This window comes from Podarcis melisellensis (genome assembly GCF_964234715.1).
Source record: "Podarcis melisellensis genome assembly, chromosome: 4".
In the NCBI taxonomy this organism is placed as follows: domain Eukaryota; kingdom Metazoa; phylum Chordata; class Lepidosauria; order Squamata; family Lacertidae; genus Podarcis; species Podarcis melisellensis.
The window spans coordinates 67276822-67293197 of record NC_138531.1 but is presented as its reverse complement, the minus strand read 5'-3'; the positions used below and the strand labels follow the sequence as shown (position 1 = coordinate 67293197).

The following is a 16376-nucleotide window of genomic DNA, read 5'->3' as shown; positions in this document are numbered from 1 at the left end:
GGTGGGAACAGAAGCAAAACTTCGTGGAGTAATAAATACACATTTTACGTTTCTACAGAAGGCTAGTTTCTACACGTCCCACTCTATCTGTCATCCATTAACAGAGTTCAAGGACACACATTGTGACCAGCAAAAAAACTCCACAAAAAATAAACGACAGGGCCAGCCAGATAGTGTGGGTAAGGATAACCTGTAACTTGAGGACTAGACAGGAGAGCTGCATTAAACTCCCAGGTTCTCCACTCCTGTTTTAGGGCACAAGCCCTCTTGAACAGAGTAGGGCGTAAGGTACACATCTGGTTAGAATCAGGCTGAAAACCTTGAATCTATTTTAAATCCCCATTCATTTATTGTGGGTATGGGAACATGGAAAGACTAAGACCGTTCAAGACACAATCAGTTTCTTCAAACACCTAATTCAGTGGTTTTCAACCTGGGGTGCCTTGAAGGATGGTCAGGGATGCCTCTGTCCCTCTTTCCTTCTTCAAATGCCCTCTCTTGTCTCTGCCTCCCAAAGGGGCTGGCCAGGGGGTGCTGGTTGCTGGGAGCTGAGGCAGCCTCGGAGTAAGCAAGCAAGGAGACAACGGGGCCAGCCACCTAATCCACCAGCCCTTGCTGTTGGGAATGGATAGACAAGTGGGATGCCAGGCAGGCAGGAACTGCACTGGCCTTTCTTGTGCTTGCTGTGTGCAAGGCCTGCCTGGGAGCTGAGTGCCCAGTGCTGAAGGGGAGCTTTTCTGCCATGCAAGCCATTGCTGCCACTGCAGCCTCCCAAGGCTGAGCTAGTCCCAAACCTGAGCTAGTCTCCTACAACTTGCAGGATCTAAGGCTAAGGATAAGTTGGATGTCTGAACACGAATGTGGGGGAACTGCATCCTAACTGGGGAGAGGCTGTGTAGTTCACACAGAAGCTCACAGGTTCAATCCCCAGCATCACCACACAGGTCTGGGAATTTTCCCTGCCTAAATCCCTGAAGAGCCTCTCTGAGTCAGTGCAGACTAACTGTACTGCTCTGGGGAAAAGGTGTACTTTTCCCTCCCTAACTCCAAAGCATCTGTCCATAGAGTAGGGAAATGAGTTAAAAATAATTAAACCACCCTCGGGGCACGCATAAGATTCCCCATAGGGAGGTAAGACTGGGAGGGGAAAGCAAAAAAATAAATAAAATAAACACGTTTACATCAGCTTCGTAATAGGCCGGTTATTGTGTTATTATTTGGGAAAATCTAATACACCATAACTAGTGTCACCGGGGTTTGACGGCGAGGAAGCAGCAACGGGCAGTTTCCATAGAACTGGTTTTCATAAGGGCCCTCGAAGGTCATCCAGCCCAACCCCAAACCTCCCTCCCATTCCCTCTCAAGTGTTCATTTTTACCCCGCCCGTAAGGTTCTCACTGCGAGCAGTCATGAAGACGGACAGCAAAATCCTGCCCCCTTCCAAGCCCAGCTTCCACTTCCCAGCGGCTCTCCTCACCTTAGCGCGCCTTTCCCGCGCTTCCCACAGAAACCCCCCGCGGGCTTTCCGAGCATGCGTATTCTAAAACCGACAGGCTCCACCCACCACCAGCTGGCCAGGCGCATGCGCACTCGCTTCCTCGCCGAGCGGCCCGAGGGGAAAGGGCGCTCGCTCGCGTGTCTGAGGGCGATGGCGGGGGCGGCGAGAGTCCTGTGGCGGGAGAGCCGCCGCCGCCGCTGCTGGGGCCCAGAGGCCGCTCGAGCAACGGCGCTGGTGGGCTTCCCTCAGCTGCCGGGTAAGTGCGAGGGGGCGTGGCTCCGCCGGACGGTAGCGCGATGGAAGCGCCAGTCCTCCGTCGCCACCGCCTCTTTTTCTTCTTCCCGTGGGTTCCTGCCGAGGCTTCACGCGGGCGAGGCTCCAGGAGTTGTCGGACTCCATCTCCCCTCAGTCCCGTGGCGAAGGATCATGGGAGTTGTAGTCCGGCAACTGGCGGGCCGCCAATTCCCCCCCCCCCCCACGTCCCCGGAGGGAAGCCAGCGAGCAGGATTCAGAAGCGCCTCTGGCTCCAACCAGTAGCCATCGTTTTTTGTCCCCCCCCCCAAAAAAAAATTATTAAATTTTCCACAATTATAACAAATATAACATAAAAAGGAAAAGAAAACACACAAAAGAAAACACAGTACAATATTAAAAAACAAAAACAAAAAAGAAATCTTAAACACATATCCCTTGAAAACCTAATTTCTCTTACATTGTTAATTGACTTCCTCAAATCCCTCCCTTCTGAATTTCATTATATCTGCATGTAACAGCTCTCCAATATCATTCTTAAACTAAAATCATTTCCAGCAATTAACTATCTTATTCTCTTTTCTTACTGTTCTAAATCCAATTTACAATTAAATCCTAATTTAATCCTAGGCCTATTTGGTGCTTTCAAGTGACTTCTATTTATTTATATTACAATATTTATTCAAATAGTCCTAAAATTTCTTGCAATCTTCTTGATATTCCTATTCTTTCTGGTCGCGGATTCTTCCAGTCCCTAACCCTAACCCTAACTCTGATAAACAGTAGCCATTGTGGCCGCCAGTGGTCATCTCCGCCATGAATTCGGCCTTTTTTTAAAGCCACCCGAATTGCTAGCCATCACTGCCTCATGCCTGCCCAGCCAAGAGGCGGACTACGAAGGCTGCCTTTGTGGTGAGAAAAAGGTGGGAAGAGAAAGAGAAGTGGGTAGCCGTGGGGCTTTAAAGAAAGGCCATTGGGTTCTTCTGTCACTCCGGATTGAAGACTGTTGTGTCATTTCTGTGTGGCCACTCGCGTTGCGCATGGTGTGGACAGGTGGCCACACCCACTTCCTACCGCACTGTTTTGTTTTCGCAGGGACATGCGAGTCCCTGGAAAGAGCAGACTAAGCCTCCCTTCCTCCCACCCAAGAAATCACACTCTACCATAAAGTTGATGCAAGCTTGTTTGAAGTCACAAGGTTCTTCTCAAGTAGTCTCATTTCGAAACACAGGCCAGAAGACCAGGACCTGCTTAACTTCAGAAGATAGCTATAATAATTATAATTTATTATTTGTACCCGGCCCATCTGGCTGGGTTTCCCCAGCCACTCTGGGCTGCTGCCAACGGATGCCGTTCGTATCCAGAGGTACCACTGTATACCAGTAAAAATGAGTCTTTCTGTTAAAAATGATTTAAATTGTCTTACTGACTAGTGATTTAAATCATAATTTAAATCATGATTTAAATCAATTTGATTTAAATCAAATCCACCCTGATGTTGATGGATGTGTGGAAGGTAAATTTAAAAAATAATGGTTTGTTTATTTTCTGTATATACGTTAATTCATTGTATAGTGTTTGTCAAATCAATGCATATAATTTTAAAACATTCATATGATTCTTATTTCTATGAATATCTACCTCAATAGATGACAATGTTTGCATATGATATGTGTGTTGCACATTCTGGTCTCTGGATTTGTTTTTGTTTTTTACTTTGAAAACAATGATAGTGAAAAGTTGCAGATAGGACTGTTTGCCAGCTGACATCAGACCACTTCTAGCTTTTCCAAATGATATGTATCAATACTGTCAACAGGCAAAACATACATGGCTTAGAAATGTCTTCTGTTTAGGTTGCAGACAAAAATCCTCACACAGTTTCCTTAGCCGTCCTGATAATCCAAACCTAGCCTATCACAAGCTAAAAGGCAAGAATCCTGGAGTTGTCTTCCTCTCAGGTTTTCTTTCAAATATGAATGGTAACAAGGCACTTGCGCTCGAAGACTACTGCAAATCAGTGGGCCACGCTTTTGTAAGGTATGTCTTAGAAGTATATGCTAATTAAATGCAAACACCGTTCAATAAATTACATTGATAAATTATTATTATTCTGAACCTTCTGTAAATGTTAATGAAATGTATTCCAGCTCTTTGTATTGTTAATGTTTTCCAGACGTCTCATTTTGTGGCCCTGTTAAGTGTCGTTTGCGCAAAGCTATGCTTTTATTGAGATCCCTCTCTTGCCGAATTTCACAGATTTGACTATAGAGGCTGTGGAAGTTCAGAAGGCGATGTTAAAGAATGTACATTGGGAAAGTGGCGGAAGGATGTACTTGCTGTGTTGGATGAACTCACACAAGGACCACAGGTTGACTATGTCTTTACTTTTAAACCTAGCATAAAAATTTCTCTCAGGTTCAAGTACAGGGGTTGCTAGTGTGGTGTTCTGCTTCCTGAAATTAAGCTCCCCCCCCTTTAAAAAAAGGTTTCTGCTGTAGCCTGTAGAATTGGTTGTGCAGGGTTTGTGGTGCCTAAATATCCCCACAGTTCCGGAAAGGTTGGCAGCCCCTGTGAATGCAGTCCAAGCCCTCTTTCGTGAATAAAAGTTGTTGAATATGTTGCCATTTTCAGCCTGTGTAACTTTCAAAGAAGCAAACATATGCAACTAAACAGTTCCACTAGCGCAAGGAGTTTCCCCTCTCCCTGCATGCCTTATAAATATGTCCCAGGGAGATGAGAGCACCCCTACAACAGATTTAGGGAGCACCCGAGGAGAAAGCGAGAAGTTGCATGGCACAGCTAAAACTCCTTGCACTGGAGGAGTCTAACTCAGGGGTCAGCAAACTTTTTCAGCAGGGGGCCGGTCCACTGTCCCTCAGACCTTGTGGGGGGCCGGACTATATTTTGGGGAAAAAATAAATGAACAAATTCCTATGCCCCACAAATAACCCAGAGATGCATTTTAAATAAAAGGACACATTCTACTCATGTAAAAACACGCTGATTCCCAGACCATCTGCGGGCCGAATTTAGAAGGCAGTTGGGCCAGATCCAGCCCCCAGGCCTTAGTTTCCCTACCCATAGTCCAACTGGATATCGCTCACGTTCCCAGATTTGCACAATGCTGCTGTGAATCTGGCTTCTGGTTGACAACATTTGCTGGGTAATTGTTGTTCATGAGACAATTGAGTAATACTGCTCTTTTAAAAAGTTCATTTGAGAGCATATTTAAGCATGTGTGTTACACAGCTCTAAAATAAAATTTTAAAATATGTTTAGAGCAATAGAGCCAACATATTTAAACCACCCAAGAACTATGCTAAGTAATAACAGCCTCCCGAGGTACTGATAAAGTGCAGAAGGTACAAGACTGCAAATGTGCTTGCCATGTCAACTGGTGTTCATATTCTCTTGGACAGTCCTCATAGCACTTAAAGTGGCTTTATCTCCTGACCCTTTTTGTTTATGGTGGCGCAGTTGATTAATGAGCTCGCAATAAACTAACTAATACTGGTCTCACATTAAGATTTTAGTTGGTTCCAGTTTGGGCGGATGGTTGATGCTTCATGCTGCAATTGCTCGTCCAGAGAAGGTGGCTGCACTAGTTGGAGTAGCTGCAGCGGCAGACTATCTAGTATCAACTTATCAACAGCTTCCTGTAGAGGTAAGGAGGAATAATAAGACTTTCCTGATCGAAATAGGCACTTTTTTCATGTAGAAGTAGTGTTCTGTCTTAAGAGTACACAGTGTATGTCAGACAGAAAAAGCACCACAGAAAACAATTCTTCCAACCTTTGCAAGCCTCTTGAGGATTGTCAAATAAACACTTGACATTTTTAGGATGCCTTCACTAATTTTTTAAGTAGCCCTCTTTTTTGTACGTTTTACTTCACTACTTAAAAGGCTTTTGTTATTATAGACAGCATGTGTGTAGAGAAATGTCACTTACATGACTGGGCAACAGCTGATTGGCCCTGTGGCATTGACAGTACAGGGTCCTACAGGGTTCCATCGTGTCCCCCAGGCTCTTAAATGAGTGCCCGTTGGGGCAGAGCTTCAGCAGTAGCCTCCCTGGCAGGCGCATCACTGGCATTTTCTGTGACGGTGGATTTGACAGTGAGGTTGGGGTTCACAGATATGTCAGCAGCAACATTAGATTGGCTCTGCCAGTGTGTTTGTGTTGCCACAACTTTAGCATCAGCAATGCTGTTTCTGGGAGGTCTATTGTTGTGGCTCCACCCACTGAGCAAGGCTCTCCTAAGCTATTTAACATCTCTATAAAGCTGATGAATAACGTTATCTAAACCCTGTCTAAAAATCTGGGTTTGTTCACTTTCCAACTGTTGCAGATTGTAACTTGTTAACTTTCCCAACTAGATCACAGTGGGAATTATTAAGAATAGATCTGGTCCTTTGCACCTTCACTTGAATATTCTGCTTTGAGTTTTATTTCTTCTGCTGGTGCTTGGTGTGACAAGACCTGAAAATGGTTTTTGAATGTATTGATAACTGAAGAATCTTCATAGTGCATTGACAGCAGGATCAAGCTTTGTCCTTCCTAGTTTTTCGTAGTCCTTTTTCTTAACCAGTACACAACAGCAGGTTGAGCTTGTAACAATTATTTACTTGATAAAATCACTACTTTACATGTGGCCTTTCCCAGCTGTGAAAAAGATTTGTTTTGAAATTCCTCTCCTACTCTTGGTGTTCCTTTGATGATGCAAGTCCATAATTATGTGATGGCGAGGTGCTGATATCAGTTAACACTTGGAGAAACTCACCTTAGGATGGAGAGTGACTTTCAGGTCCCGCCTTGTGAGTTTAGTTTGTAATAGATATATATAGATAGATATATGTTTTTCTTCCTAGTTAAAAAAGGAAATTGAAGAAAAAGGTGAATGGAAGGTGCCAACCAAGCACAACGAAGAAGGGGTTTATTCTGTGCCATATGGACTCATCCAGGAAGCAGAAAATCACTGTGTGTTAACTAGCCCTCTTCCCATAAAATGTCCTGTGAGGCTTATCCATGGCATAAAAGATGAGGATGTTCCGTGGGAGACTTCTATGAAGATTGCAGAACGCGTTGTTAGCACAGATGTGGATATTATTCTCCGCAAAGCTGGTCACCATCGGATGAAAGAGAAGGAAGATATCAAACTTATCATATACACAGTGGAAGACTTAATTGAGGAGCTCAGCACTTAGCGTGAATTCCCTACTGAGAGAAGCAGAGGAAGTTTACATGGGCTCTGTTGCTCAGTCGGGGCAGCAGGACATTTCAGAGGGTAACTGGTCAGCTAGATGCACTTGGAGCCCTACCATGATTTCCTTGCTTAGTTTTCTTCTCTTTCTTGTAAATATTCTTAACGATGCATTTGCACAAATAATAATGTGAAGAAAATGCTGCTGTTTAAACCCTTCTGCTCAATGCAAATCACCACTGACCCTTTTATGCAACATACATTTCCTATATTTTTGTACCCAGGTATTTTTGTGCCAATGATTACTACTTGCAGTATGGTGTGACTTTTTCACCCTTTTGTACACCTTAAAAATAAATATGCATTGTAAAGTTTTCCCACTAGAGTTGTGAAATATAACTTGACAAGTCAAACTTTCTAGAAATGTACCTGAAATATATGTGCAATGTTTGTTATTTCTAGCATGAATGAATGCACCTGGTTTTCATAGTGTAGAGAGAATGTAAGGAGAAAGCATGCTTAATATTGAATTATTTAAAATGGGTTTCAATTATTGATGTACTTCCTATAAAGGATTTACATGCCACTGGAACTGTTCCTTATAATTTTTTAACTCAGTCACCAAAGGAAAAGGAAAAACAATTATCTTTCCACCAAAGAAGGAACATGTGTTGGGGAAATTTCACGTTCAGAAGCCTAAACACAATCGGAAATTACTGTGAATGGGTCTTGATTCCAGCTGTGTGTAGGGCCTAGTATTTAAGTGTGCTTTACATGTAAACAAGTCAAAGATTGCCGTTCCTTTTTGATAAACTTCGGTGGGTAGTCTGCCAAAGAAGATCAGATTTGTAATGTGGACTTTTGTGTAATTTCACAAGCCTGATCTTGTGGTTGTCAATGCTTCCATTTGCCAGTGGTGAGGATCGTCAGGCTTTCCGAAACAGAAGACCTGGTTTGCAAATAAAATTCTGTTATAGGAATTGCTCTGTGCTAGTTATAAGATTGTTACTAGATAATACTGTTAGACATGTAGTCTTGAGGAAGCCATTCACCATTGAATCTTAAGGTTAACATTTCTCACAGTTCTTGGTTTTTGACTACACAACATATCCTTTCTTAGGTGAGGGGAAGCAGGTCTTTTATCATTCATTCCTAATAAAAAAACATTTTATATAAAGTTCATTATAATATTAAAAGATTTATACTTGAAGCCACATTTCTGCAGCAGAAAGGCCGTATTACTAGATCATGCAACTAAAGGTTCAAATGTGGGATGACCTATTCTGTTGTAAGTCTTGGTTATAATAGAAAACCTTAACGGTTGGTTCATGTTGCTGGTTATTGCAGGTAGAATTGCCCTGACCATATGGCATTTCTTCAAAGGATATCCTCCCTGTGCACACGAAGGGCCGCTTCACTGGATTCTAACCAGTGTGTGAAATGCAGAAAAGTAAAACTTACTGAATAATATATGGAAAAAATAAGTTCTAAATTATGGTGTGGTTTTTTTTTGCAGCATTTAACCAGATCTTACATTAAGTTCTTACATGTGGAAACCCTGCCATCTCAGAAGGTGCTATTCCCACTGAGACTCTTCAGCAATTGAGTTCAGTGGTACACCTTAAGGATTCGCAGCACAGCATTTCACATCTCTAGGGAGGAGGATGCCTTTAATTACAAGGTTGCAAACGTAGTTTTTCAACTTGAGAATGTGATGCTACATGTCAACACAAGCCTGGGTGACCTGAGTTTGAACCTGTCGAATAACATAAGCATAAGTTTGTAGTGCACCTGTAGTTTTCTGGTTGACATTGTACCTTCCTGTAATCAAGAATATTGCATAAGTACATCTGAGGACATTTTTTATTATTTCTGAGTACTTGATATGAGAACTGTCGCTGATAATTTCTATATTTGGCTACAGCCAGTTAATACTTCTGAGGTACAAGAAAAAGCCTTTTATCATAGCCTTTTATGCAATTGAAGAGTTGCCTTTTTCAGTTTGGGTAGATTTAGTATCAGCTCTTGGTCTCTTCTATCTTGCTGTTGTGTATCTCCACAGCTACTTGTGCTGGTGAGAGGTTGGAGCATAGAAAATGGTCCCATACTATAGAAAGTCAGTGATAAAACAGTTATCTTAAATTTGTACTAAAATAAATGCCATATATATGGAAGTGCATGTGTAGTAGAAACTTGTTTTAGGTGCTAGAAATTAATCCACCGAATGGGCTTTGAAAGGAATTAAATGACACTGCCTAAATTATAACCTGAATTGAACTGTAGTGACAAAAAGTAGCTCTTTGTTAACATTCTTATGCAATTCAATACGTTTAATAATAAAAAAGAGATGCTGTTCTGAAGTGTGTTTTTATACAATATATGACACTATCCAACAAGACAATTGAATGGCTTATCTATAAAGAGTTTTGAGTGGGATGTTTTACTCCTCAAGCAGCTAAACCACTGCAGGACTTTGTCCTCTGAATTTCTTTCCTCCATGACTTACAACATGCTTACATTTTTCATAGTACTTTTTCTGGATTAGTCGAATAGCCGTACTAAAATTTACTCTGGTGCAGACTGTAAAGGAGTGGAATGTCCTTCGTAGTGTATATGCAGTGCTCATGACTGGACCATTGAACCAATAGTCAGAAAAGGGTCAGCTGATCACTTAGTACGGGCCTGGAGTATGGCTGTGCTTTTCATACTTATCTTGGAAGCAAGTTCAGTGGCAAACTGAGGCAGCACTGGTTGCTTATTCCACTAAAAAATGTTACTGAGTAACCAAATCACCATGTTCCAAAGATGTAGATCTAATCTTATCCTCCTGATAGTATGTTGATTTTTGCTTGCCTATATATCAGTTCCTTCAGAAAATTCAGATCCTAAAGTGGTTTAGATTCTATATGCAGATTATCGGCAATAGTTCTTCCCTGCAGCTTTATAATCCGAATGACTGTGGCAGGGAAAGGGGAGAGGACAGGGAAGCAAAATTGGACAATAATTTTTCATAAAACTACATAAATGTTTGTTGAAAAGGTGCAAGAGACAATTCTAGGAGTGAAGAAACCAGCTGGCATTTCATTCCAGCGAAGATGAGAGTGGACATGGTCAAAGCTTACTGCAGTCAATAACTGCTGAATATATTCTTTTCTTCATTAGAAATAAAGCTTGAAATTCAAAATGCATTTTGAATTAACATGACTTTTAAGAATCCTTGTGTAGAGATCACAGTGTTGTGCAGTAGCTAAAAATGTGATACTTAACATCTATGAGTCAGTCTTTGGAGGAAGCTGCTACCTCAATCATATCCTTATCTAAACTAGTGGCATAATACTAGCTTGCTTTACTTTGTATTAGTGAGAGAGGAATGTGAGATCTCTGTTGGATTTCATCAAAGGCCCATTGAATTCAGCATCCTTTTCTCTACTGTGGCCAACCAGTTGCCTGAGAAATACACATAAACAGGAAATGAGGGCAATGTATATGGAGCATGTAAAAGCTGTTGTGTAAACCCAATTATTACAGCCTTTTGACCCAGGATCAGACATGCTGTGAAACAGTAGTTTCAAGAAGCAGAAGCAAAAAGGAGTGTGATGCCTTCTTTTCAGTCATTAAAACAGCTGGAATGAAACTGATGCTGTTTTGACCTCATCTCAGATATCATGTCCAAAGCTATAGTTCCTTCTGCTGTGCGATTTGAAAAGTTGGCCATTACTGTCTTGTTTTAGAACATCATTACTTAGAATAGAAATGAATTATCTGTTTGAATTTTTTTTCTACATCTGAGCAAAGGAAGATGACTTTAAGGGCAGACATTTCTCTTCTCACAACTGCAGTGTTAAATTTCTTTTAACATTCATGGTCAATAAAGACAATCCTGTTCTAATTGCCAGGTTTCAATTAATTTGAAATGCCTCTTGCTGTGGCAGGTTTGATTAGGTTTGTAGTGCTAAAACTCTTCATTATTGTTCCCCCCTACAGATTTGTCTGGGAAATAAAACAGCCCCAGCTGTCATGAATGAAATAAGCTGGGAACGTGTATGAGGAAATGGGTGAAATTTGATTTGAACAGTTAGAAGGCTGATTGAGATGCAATGGATATTTCATAGATGCTCAGCTCAGTTTCTATATTCTGCCACAACCAACCATGTTCTCATTGTACTGCTTTTATTGTTTTAAAATTTGGAATTTAATAGTTCTTATTTTAAACATAGTATTCTCATATTGATGACACCAAACTCAGCGGAGTAGCCACTGCTGCTGGAGACAGAAACAGGATTCAGGTTGACCCAAACAGATTGGAGAACTGTGCCAAAACTAACAAAATCAATTTCAGTAGTGACAAATGAAAGGTTTTACACTTAGGTAGGACATCTGGCTTTCCAGTAGTACATTTGAAAAGGATCTAGTGATCTTAGTAGACCACAAACTAATGATGCAGCAGCAAAAAAGGAAGCCAATGCTATTCTAGGCTGCATCAGCCTAGTTTCCCAATCAAGGGATGCAATTTTGATGGACTGAGTTGATTTTGTTCTGCTGTTAACATGCTGCCAAAGCTTCCAGTGACACTTATGAGGCATTTGTTTTTTGTTTTGTTTTCTTATTTTTGTGTGTGTGTGGTGTTTGAGAATTTTAGTATTTAATATTAATTTCATTGGTATAATGTACATACACTTATGCTTTTCTATGTAAATTGCTTGTAGACTATGGAAGGTAACAAGCAACTAATAAATCTAAGAAATAAATCTAGGTGCCTGATGAAATCAGTCATGCAGATATTCATAGCTTTGTCTGGTAGCTGAGAGTTCTGCACACGCGAGGGGCATCTGGGCTCCGTCTTTGTTGTTCAACGGCTGTCTGCTGTACCATATGGCAACCCCTTTCTGAAACTGAGGAGACTTGCAAAAGCAGCTCATGATTGGGCATGGATCTGCCTGCTGTTCGAAGAAACAATGGCAGTCAAAAAGCCTTAAAACCATGCCCAGGCCACAGGGTGTATTTAATGGGGCTCTTTGAAGCAAAACCCATATTTTGAATTTACTGTGTTGATTTTAGCAGAGTGTGAAGCAGTAACATTTTTCATTTCCCTTGATTTACACATCCAAGTCCCCACTGGGTTTTTCTCTTTAAGATACTAGATCACTGTAATGCCTGCTCAGTTTCCAAGGGAAGAAGGAGGAATCACCAGCTGGACCACATGACCTCTTACCATGTCCTTTGGAAGTGGGGAGAAGGCTGGTTGCTGACTCATGGTACCACAATCAATATGGGGAAATAGGTGGTGTTCTTTGTTTTTCAGGCATCAGCTTGCAACTGTCTCGTTTTCTTGTCTATGCAGCTTTAGGCTGTAGCAGCTTATATAATCAGGTGGCCCTTGTGAATTTGAGACCAATGCATTTAGGGTTCAAGTGTGCCAGTTTACCTCAGTGTATATTGGCCATGTGTATTTATCAGTGCCATTTTCCACCATATTTTCTCCTACATTTTAAGATGTTCCTCCCGCCCCCCAAAAAATAGGAGTAAAATATTTATCATTTCAAAAGCCTGGTGTTTTTTTGTTTTAACTCACCCTAACCTTAGGAATTGTACAACTGCTATTCATAGCACCTCCGGGGGGTGGGTTCCCAGATCTTGACCTGCTTCCTGCCCTTTAATTTCTATGCTAATTCTGCCTACATAATTTCCTGTGACCTGGTGACATTCACTATTCCATCCTGCCTTTGTATTAAAGAAGACACAGTTCTTGAAAGCGCATGTGATGTGATATCATCAGTGGGTTTCAAAGATGCATATTTGACTGTGGGCACTAAGATGTCTGAACAATCCTTCTGGTCTTACTGAAAAAACTCTTGACATGAACGGCTTGTCTGAAGCCCAATTTTTCAATAAAACTATATTGGACTATATTGCATCTGTTGTTTGCGCTGTCTCCATCTGTCTACTAAGCAGAAAATAGTGCCCATTGTGTACCCATGGAAACAGTTTTCAATGGCTGATTTTGATTATGCACTGCATGAGGAAAAAGTGACTATGAAATAAGCACATGCTAACTGTAAAACATACCGTGCTTATCTACATTAGAGTACCATTTTTTGTGTGCATTGCCAGAATCGTTTAATTTTTATTCAAGTAGAATAAAAATAAAAATAGAGAAAGCCAGTGTGGTGTAGTGGTTAAGAGCGGTAGTTTCGTAATCTGGGGAACCGGGTTCGCGTCTCCGCTCCTCCACATGCAGCTGCTGGGTGACCTTGGGCCAGTCACACTTCTCTGAAGTCTCTCAGCCGCACTCACCTCACAGAGTGTTTGTTGTGCGGGATGAAGGGAAAGGAGAATGTTGGCTGCTTTGAGACTTCTTCGGGTAGTGATAAAGCGGGATATCAAATCCAAGTATGCCAGAATTCAGAATTCTGCTTTTCTGCCCCTGTCACCAATATACAGCCACATATATAAAAGTCACGTTCTGTTTCCTTCTTCTTTTTTAAAGTACGCATTCAGTATGTCTGGCCTTGGGAGGAAATGAAACTAGCATTTCAGCTTGGAACATTGATTTGCAGAGGCGCCACACTCCACTTAGCATTGGCACTGGTTAAAGAACTACAAATCTCATCATCCCTGGCTATTGGCCCTGCTTCCTGCAGCTGCCTGGAGTTAATAATTCAGAACTTTTGGAGGGCCAAAGGTCCTCCACACCTGCTATAGAGCCCTCCCCACCAAGAGAGAGAGTGCTCTTTCCTTGAACATACGAAACTGTCTTACACTGAGTCTGACCACTGGTCCATCTAGCCCAGTATTGTCTATACAGAGAGCAAGTGGCTTTCTAGTGTTTTAGGCCCTACCTGGACATGGCAAGGATTGAACTTGGGACTTATTGCATGCAAGGAACTCTACCACTGAGGTGTGGCCCTTCCAAATGCTTATAGTAAGTATTTTTATTTATCTGTTAAATTTGTATACCGCCCTTCACCCAAAGATCACAGGGCAGTTCACAACATAAAAGATAAGGTAATGACTATTCATTTGTTGACTACAATCCTTACAGTGTGACTCATCCTGTTGGAAGTGGATCTGAAGTGACAAATAACCTTCCACTGCCATGTTATAGAGTTGTATGAATTAATTCAAAGGAAATGCAGTGCATTAAAATCCCTTTTGTATTACAGGGATACTAGAATAATAGACCCTCTTCATAGCTTTCTTTTCCAGAACAAAAAAATTGAATTTTATCAGTATATGCTACCTTGCTGTTTGTACACAATTGAGGCAGTACTTAAAAAAAAACATTTTCCACAGATGCCTCATTTCTTTATCATGAACAGCATGCTGTGTGTGCAGTAGGGTGAGCTCTAAGAGAGCTAAGTTACATAAGAAATTTTTTCAGGCGACTTATTTAAAAATAAATGCATACCAGTACACAATATGAAAATCTTGCAGGGAAATGAGGTCACCCACTGAATTTTTCATGTATTCAAGTCAAGCCAGGAGAGTCTGAGAATTATATAAGCCAGAGAGCTCACGTCTTGAGTATCTGAACAATCGGGAATGTATGGAACAGGCTTGGCTGCAAATCTGAAAAGATGAAACATAGAATGACTATATATGAAATACATGACAGCAGTTCTCTCAAGCGGCATGGAAAGGAGGGAGAAGGAAACATGATCAGCATACTCATGTGACGAACCTTTTGCTGGACTCAGGACCAGCCCTACCATTAGGCAGAGTGAGACAGCTGAGTCATCTCAATGGCAAATACTGTATTTGTGTAGAAGCAGAAACCCCCAACCATTTCTCCTGAAGATGCTGACGTTTTCCTTCTGTTGAAGGACAGAGTTTCAGTTGCCAAGTTGGTGGGCTTCTGTAATTGAAAAGGAGGTGCTGCCTTGTCCTTCGCTTCAGGACTGGATATCTGAATGCTTTCCCCATATGCAAGGGAGGAAAACACACATACCTACAAAATGGATGTTGTGGGGAAGAGTTCTCCCTTTGCTAATTTTGCACGGCGGGAGCTTTCAAAACATATATAGGAGCCTTCAAAGCATCATTCCCCAAGCTTTAGTCTGAACCAGTAAAAGCAAACATTTTGATGTGAAGTTGGTGTAATGCTTGCAATGCAAGCAATAGAATGAGATCCTCTGGTCTAAGTTAAGCAGGCACAACCCATGGTGGTGTCAAAGGCCATTGAATAATGAGCTGGTACTATAGATAAGCTAAAAGGGATGCGGGTGGCACTGGGGGTTAAACCACAGAGCCTAGGACTTGCTGATCAGAAGGTCGGCGGTTCGAATCCCTGCAACGGGGTGAGCTCCCATTGCTCGGTCTCTGCTCCTGCCAACCTAGCAGTTCGAAAGCTCCTGCCAACCTAGCAGTTCGAAAGCACGTCAAAGTGCAAGTAGATAAATAGGTACCGCTCCGGCGGGAAGGTAAACGGCATTTCCGTGCGTTGCTCTGGTTAATCAGAAGTGGCTTAGTCATGCTGGCCACATGACCCGGAAGCTGTACACCAGCTCCCTCGGCCAATAACGCGAGATGAGCGCCGCAACCCCAGAGTCAGCCACAACTGGACCTAATGGTCAGGGATCTCTTTACCTTTACTATAGATAAGCAGGACTGAGGTGGTCACCTCAGGTTAGGTATAATGAAAGGCGAAGAAATTGCTAGCTATTTAATTTACTATTATCATACCATTACATTTGCAGACAGAGATGCTGGTGGGCTTTTCTTCCTCAGCTGCCAAGACAACTTGTCCATTTGATGTCCTGGCCTTCAGTGCAGTGCATCTTGCCTTCAGGGTTGGAGTGCCATTTGCTGTCTCAGCTCAGGCAGCAAAGCATCTTGGGCTGGTTCTGAACAGCTGCTGTTGCAACCCACCATGCACCTTTGCTTGCTTCCCACAGCTCTGCATATGACAAAGCTTGCTTAGTCAGAACTGGAAAAGTTATAGACTTTTGAAGAATGTGGAATATTCTGTCCGGCACTGCATTGCAGGGAATTGGGGAGGAGAATGGGGAACTCTGTCCTCCTCTGAGATGGCATTTAGCGGCTTAGCTTTCTTATTTCCATTCAAGCAGATTAAAACAGTCATTTTCTTTGAATTTACACTGGTGATTCTTGCTGTTTATTGACAATACGTCTTTGCTGCTGTTTTACGGGCTCCGTTCCATGCATTTTCTGCAGGTTTCTCTTGGGTTTAAAGAAGCCAACACCGAACGGATGTAATCAGGAGAGTATTTTTAATAGCAATCTTCCTGGGCACCATGACAACGGCTGCAGCATAAGAACGTAGAAATGAGTACCAAAGCCTAGAATACAAGGAGTGATCACAGCAGAAGTGTGCGCAGAGGAGCAGGCTGCAGAGGATTGAGATGAATAGGGATCCTTTTCTGGCCATGACAGAGTAGGAGGGCCTCTTTAATAGCTCTTAG

General features: G+C 42.1%; 1 protein-coding gene and 2 long non-coding RNA genes across 3 annotated transcripts; 1 reads left to right on the top strand and 2 right to left on the bottom strand.

Moving 5' to 3' along the window:
• The first annotated feature begins 1597 nt into the window (after positions 1–1597).
• Positions 1598–7330, top strand: ABHD10 (abhydrolase domain containing 10, depalmitoylase). Its single transcript, XM_081908556.1, has 5 exons — positions 1598–1754; positions 3607–3790; positions 4010–4121; positions 5280–5417; positions 6623–7330. The coding sequence occupies exons 1-5, from the start codon at positions 1649–1651 to the stop codon at positions 6956–6958; spliced, it is 876 nt and encodes a 291-aa protein (XP_081764682.1). The 5' UTR covers positions 1598–1648; the 3' UTR covers positions 6959–7330.
• A 790-nt stretch (positions 7331–8120) lies between these two features.
• Positions 8121–13074, bottom strand: LOC309368476. Its single transcript, XR_014167767.1, has 2 exons — positions 12347–13074; positions 8121–12295 (listed from the first exon to the last, which is right to left on the bottom strand). It is a non-coding gene; the product is annotated as an uncharacterized lncRNA (long non-coding RNA).
• Positions 13075–13319: 245 nt separating this feature from the next.
• Positions 13320–16132, bottom strand: LOC309368500. Its single transcript, XR_014167793.1, has 3 exons — positions 15637–16132; positions 14363–14523; positions 13320–13462 (listed from the first exon to the last, which is right to left on the bottom strand). It is a non-coding gene; the product is annotated as an uncharacterized lncRNA (long non-coding RNA).
• Positions 16133–16376: the final 244 nt, after the last annotated feature.

What these genes read in the sequence shown, in the direction of transcription:
- ABHD10 (XM_081908556.1), top strand. Translation starts at nt 1,649, where the DNA reads ATGGCGGGGGCGGCGAGAGTCCTGTGGCGGGAGAGCCGCCGCCGCCGC. An exon ending in GGGCTTCCCTCAGCTGCCGG is followed by an intron (nt 1,755 to 3,606) that starts GTAAGTGCGAGG and finishes TCTTCTGTTTAG; the next exon opens with GTTGCAGACAAAAATCCTCA. An exon ending in AACTCACACAAGGACCACAG is followed by an intron (nt 4,122 to 5,279) that starts GTTGACTATGTC and finishes TCTCACATTAAG; the next exon opens with ATTTTAGTTGGTTCCAGTTT.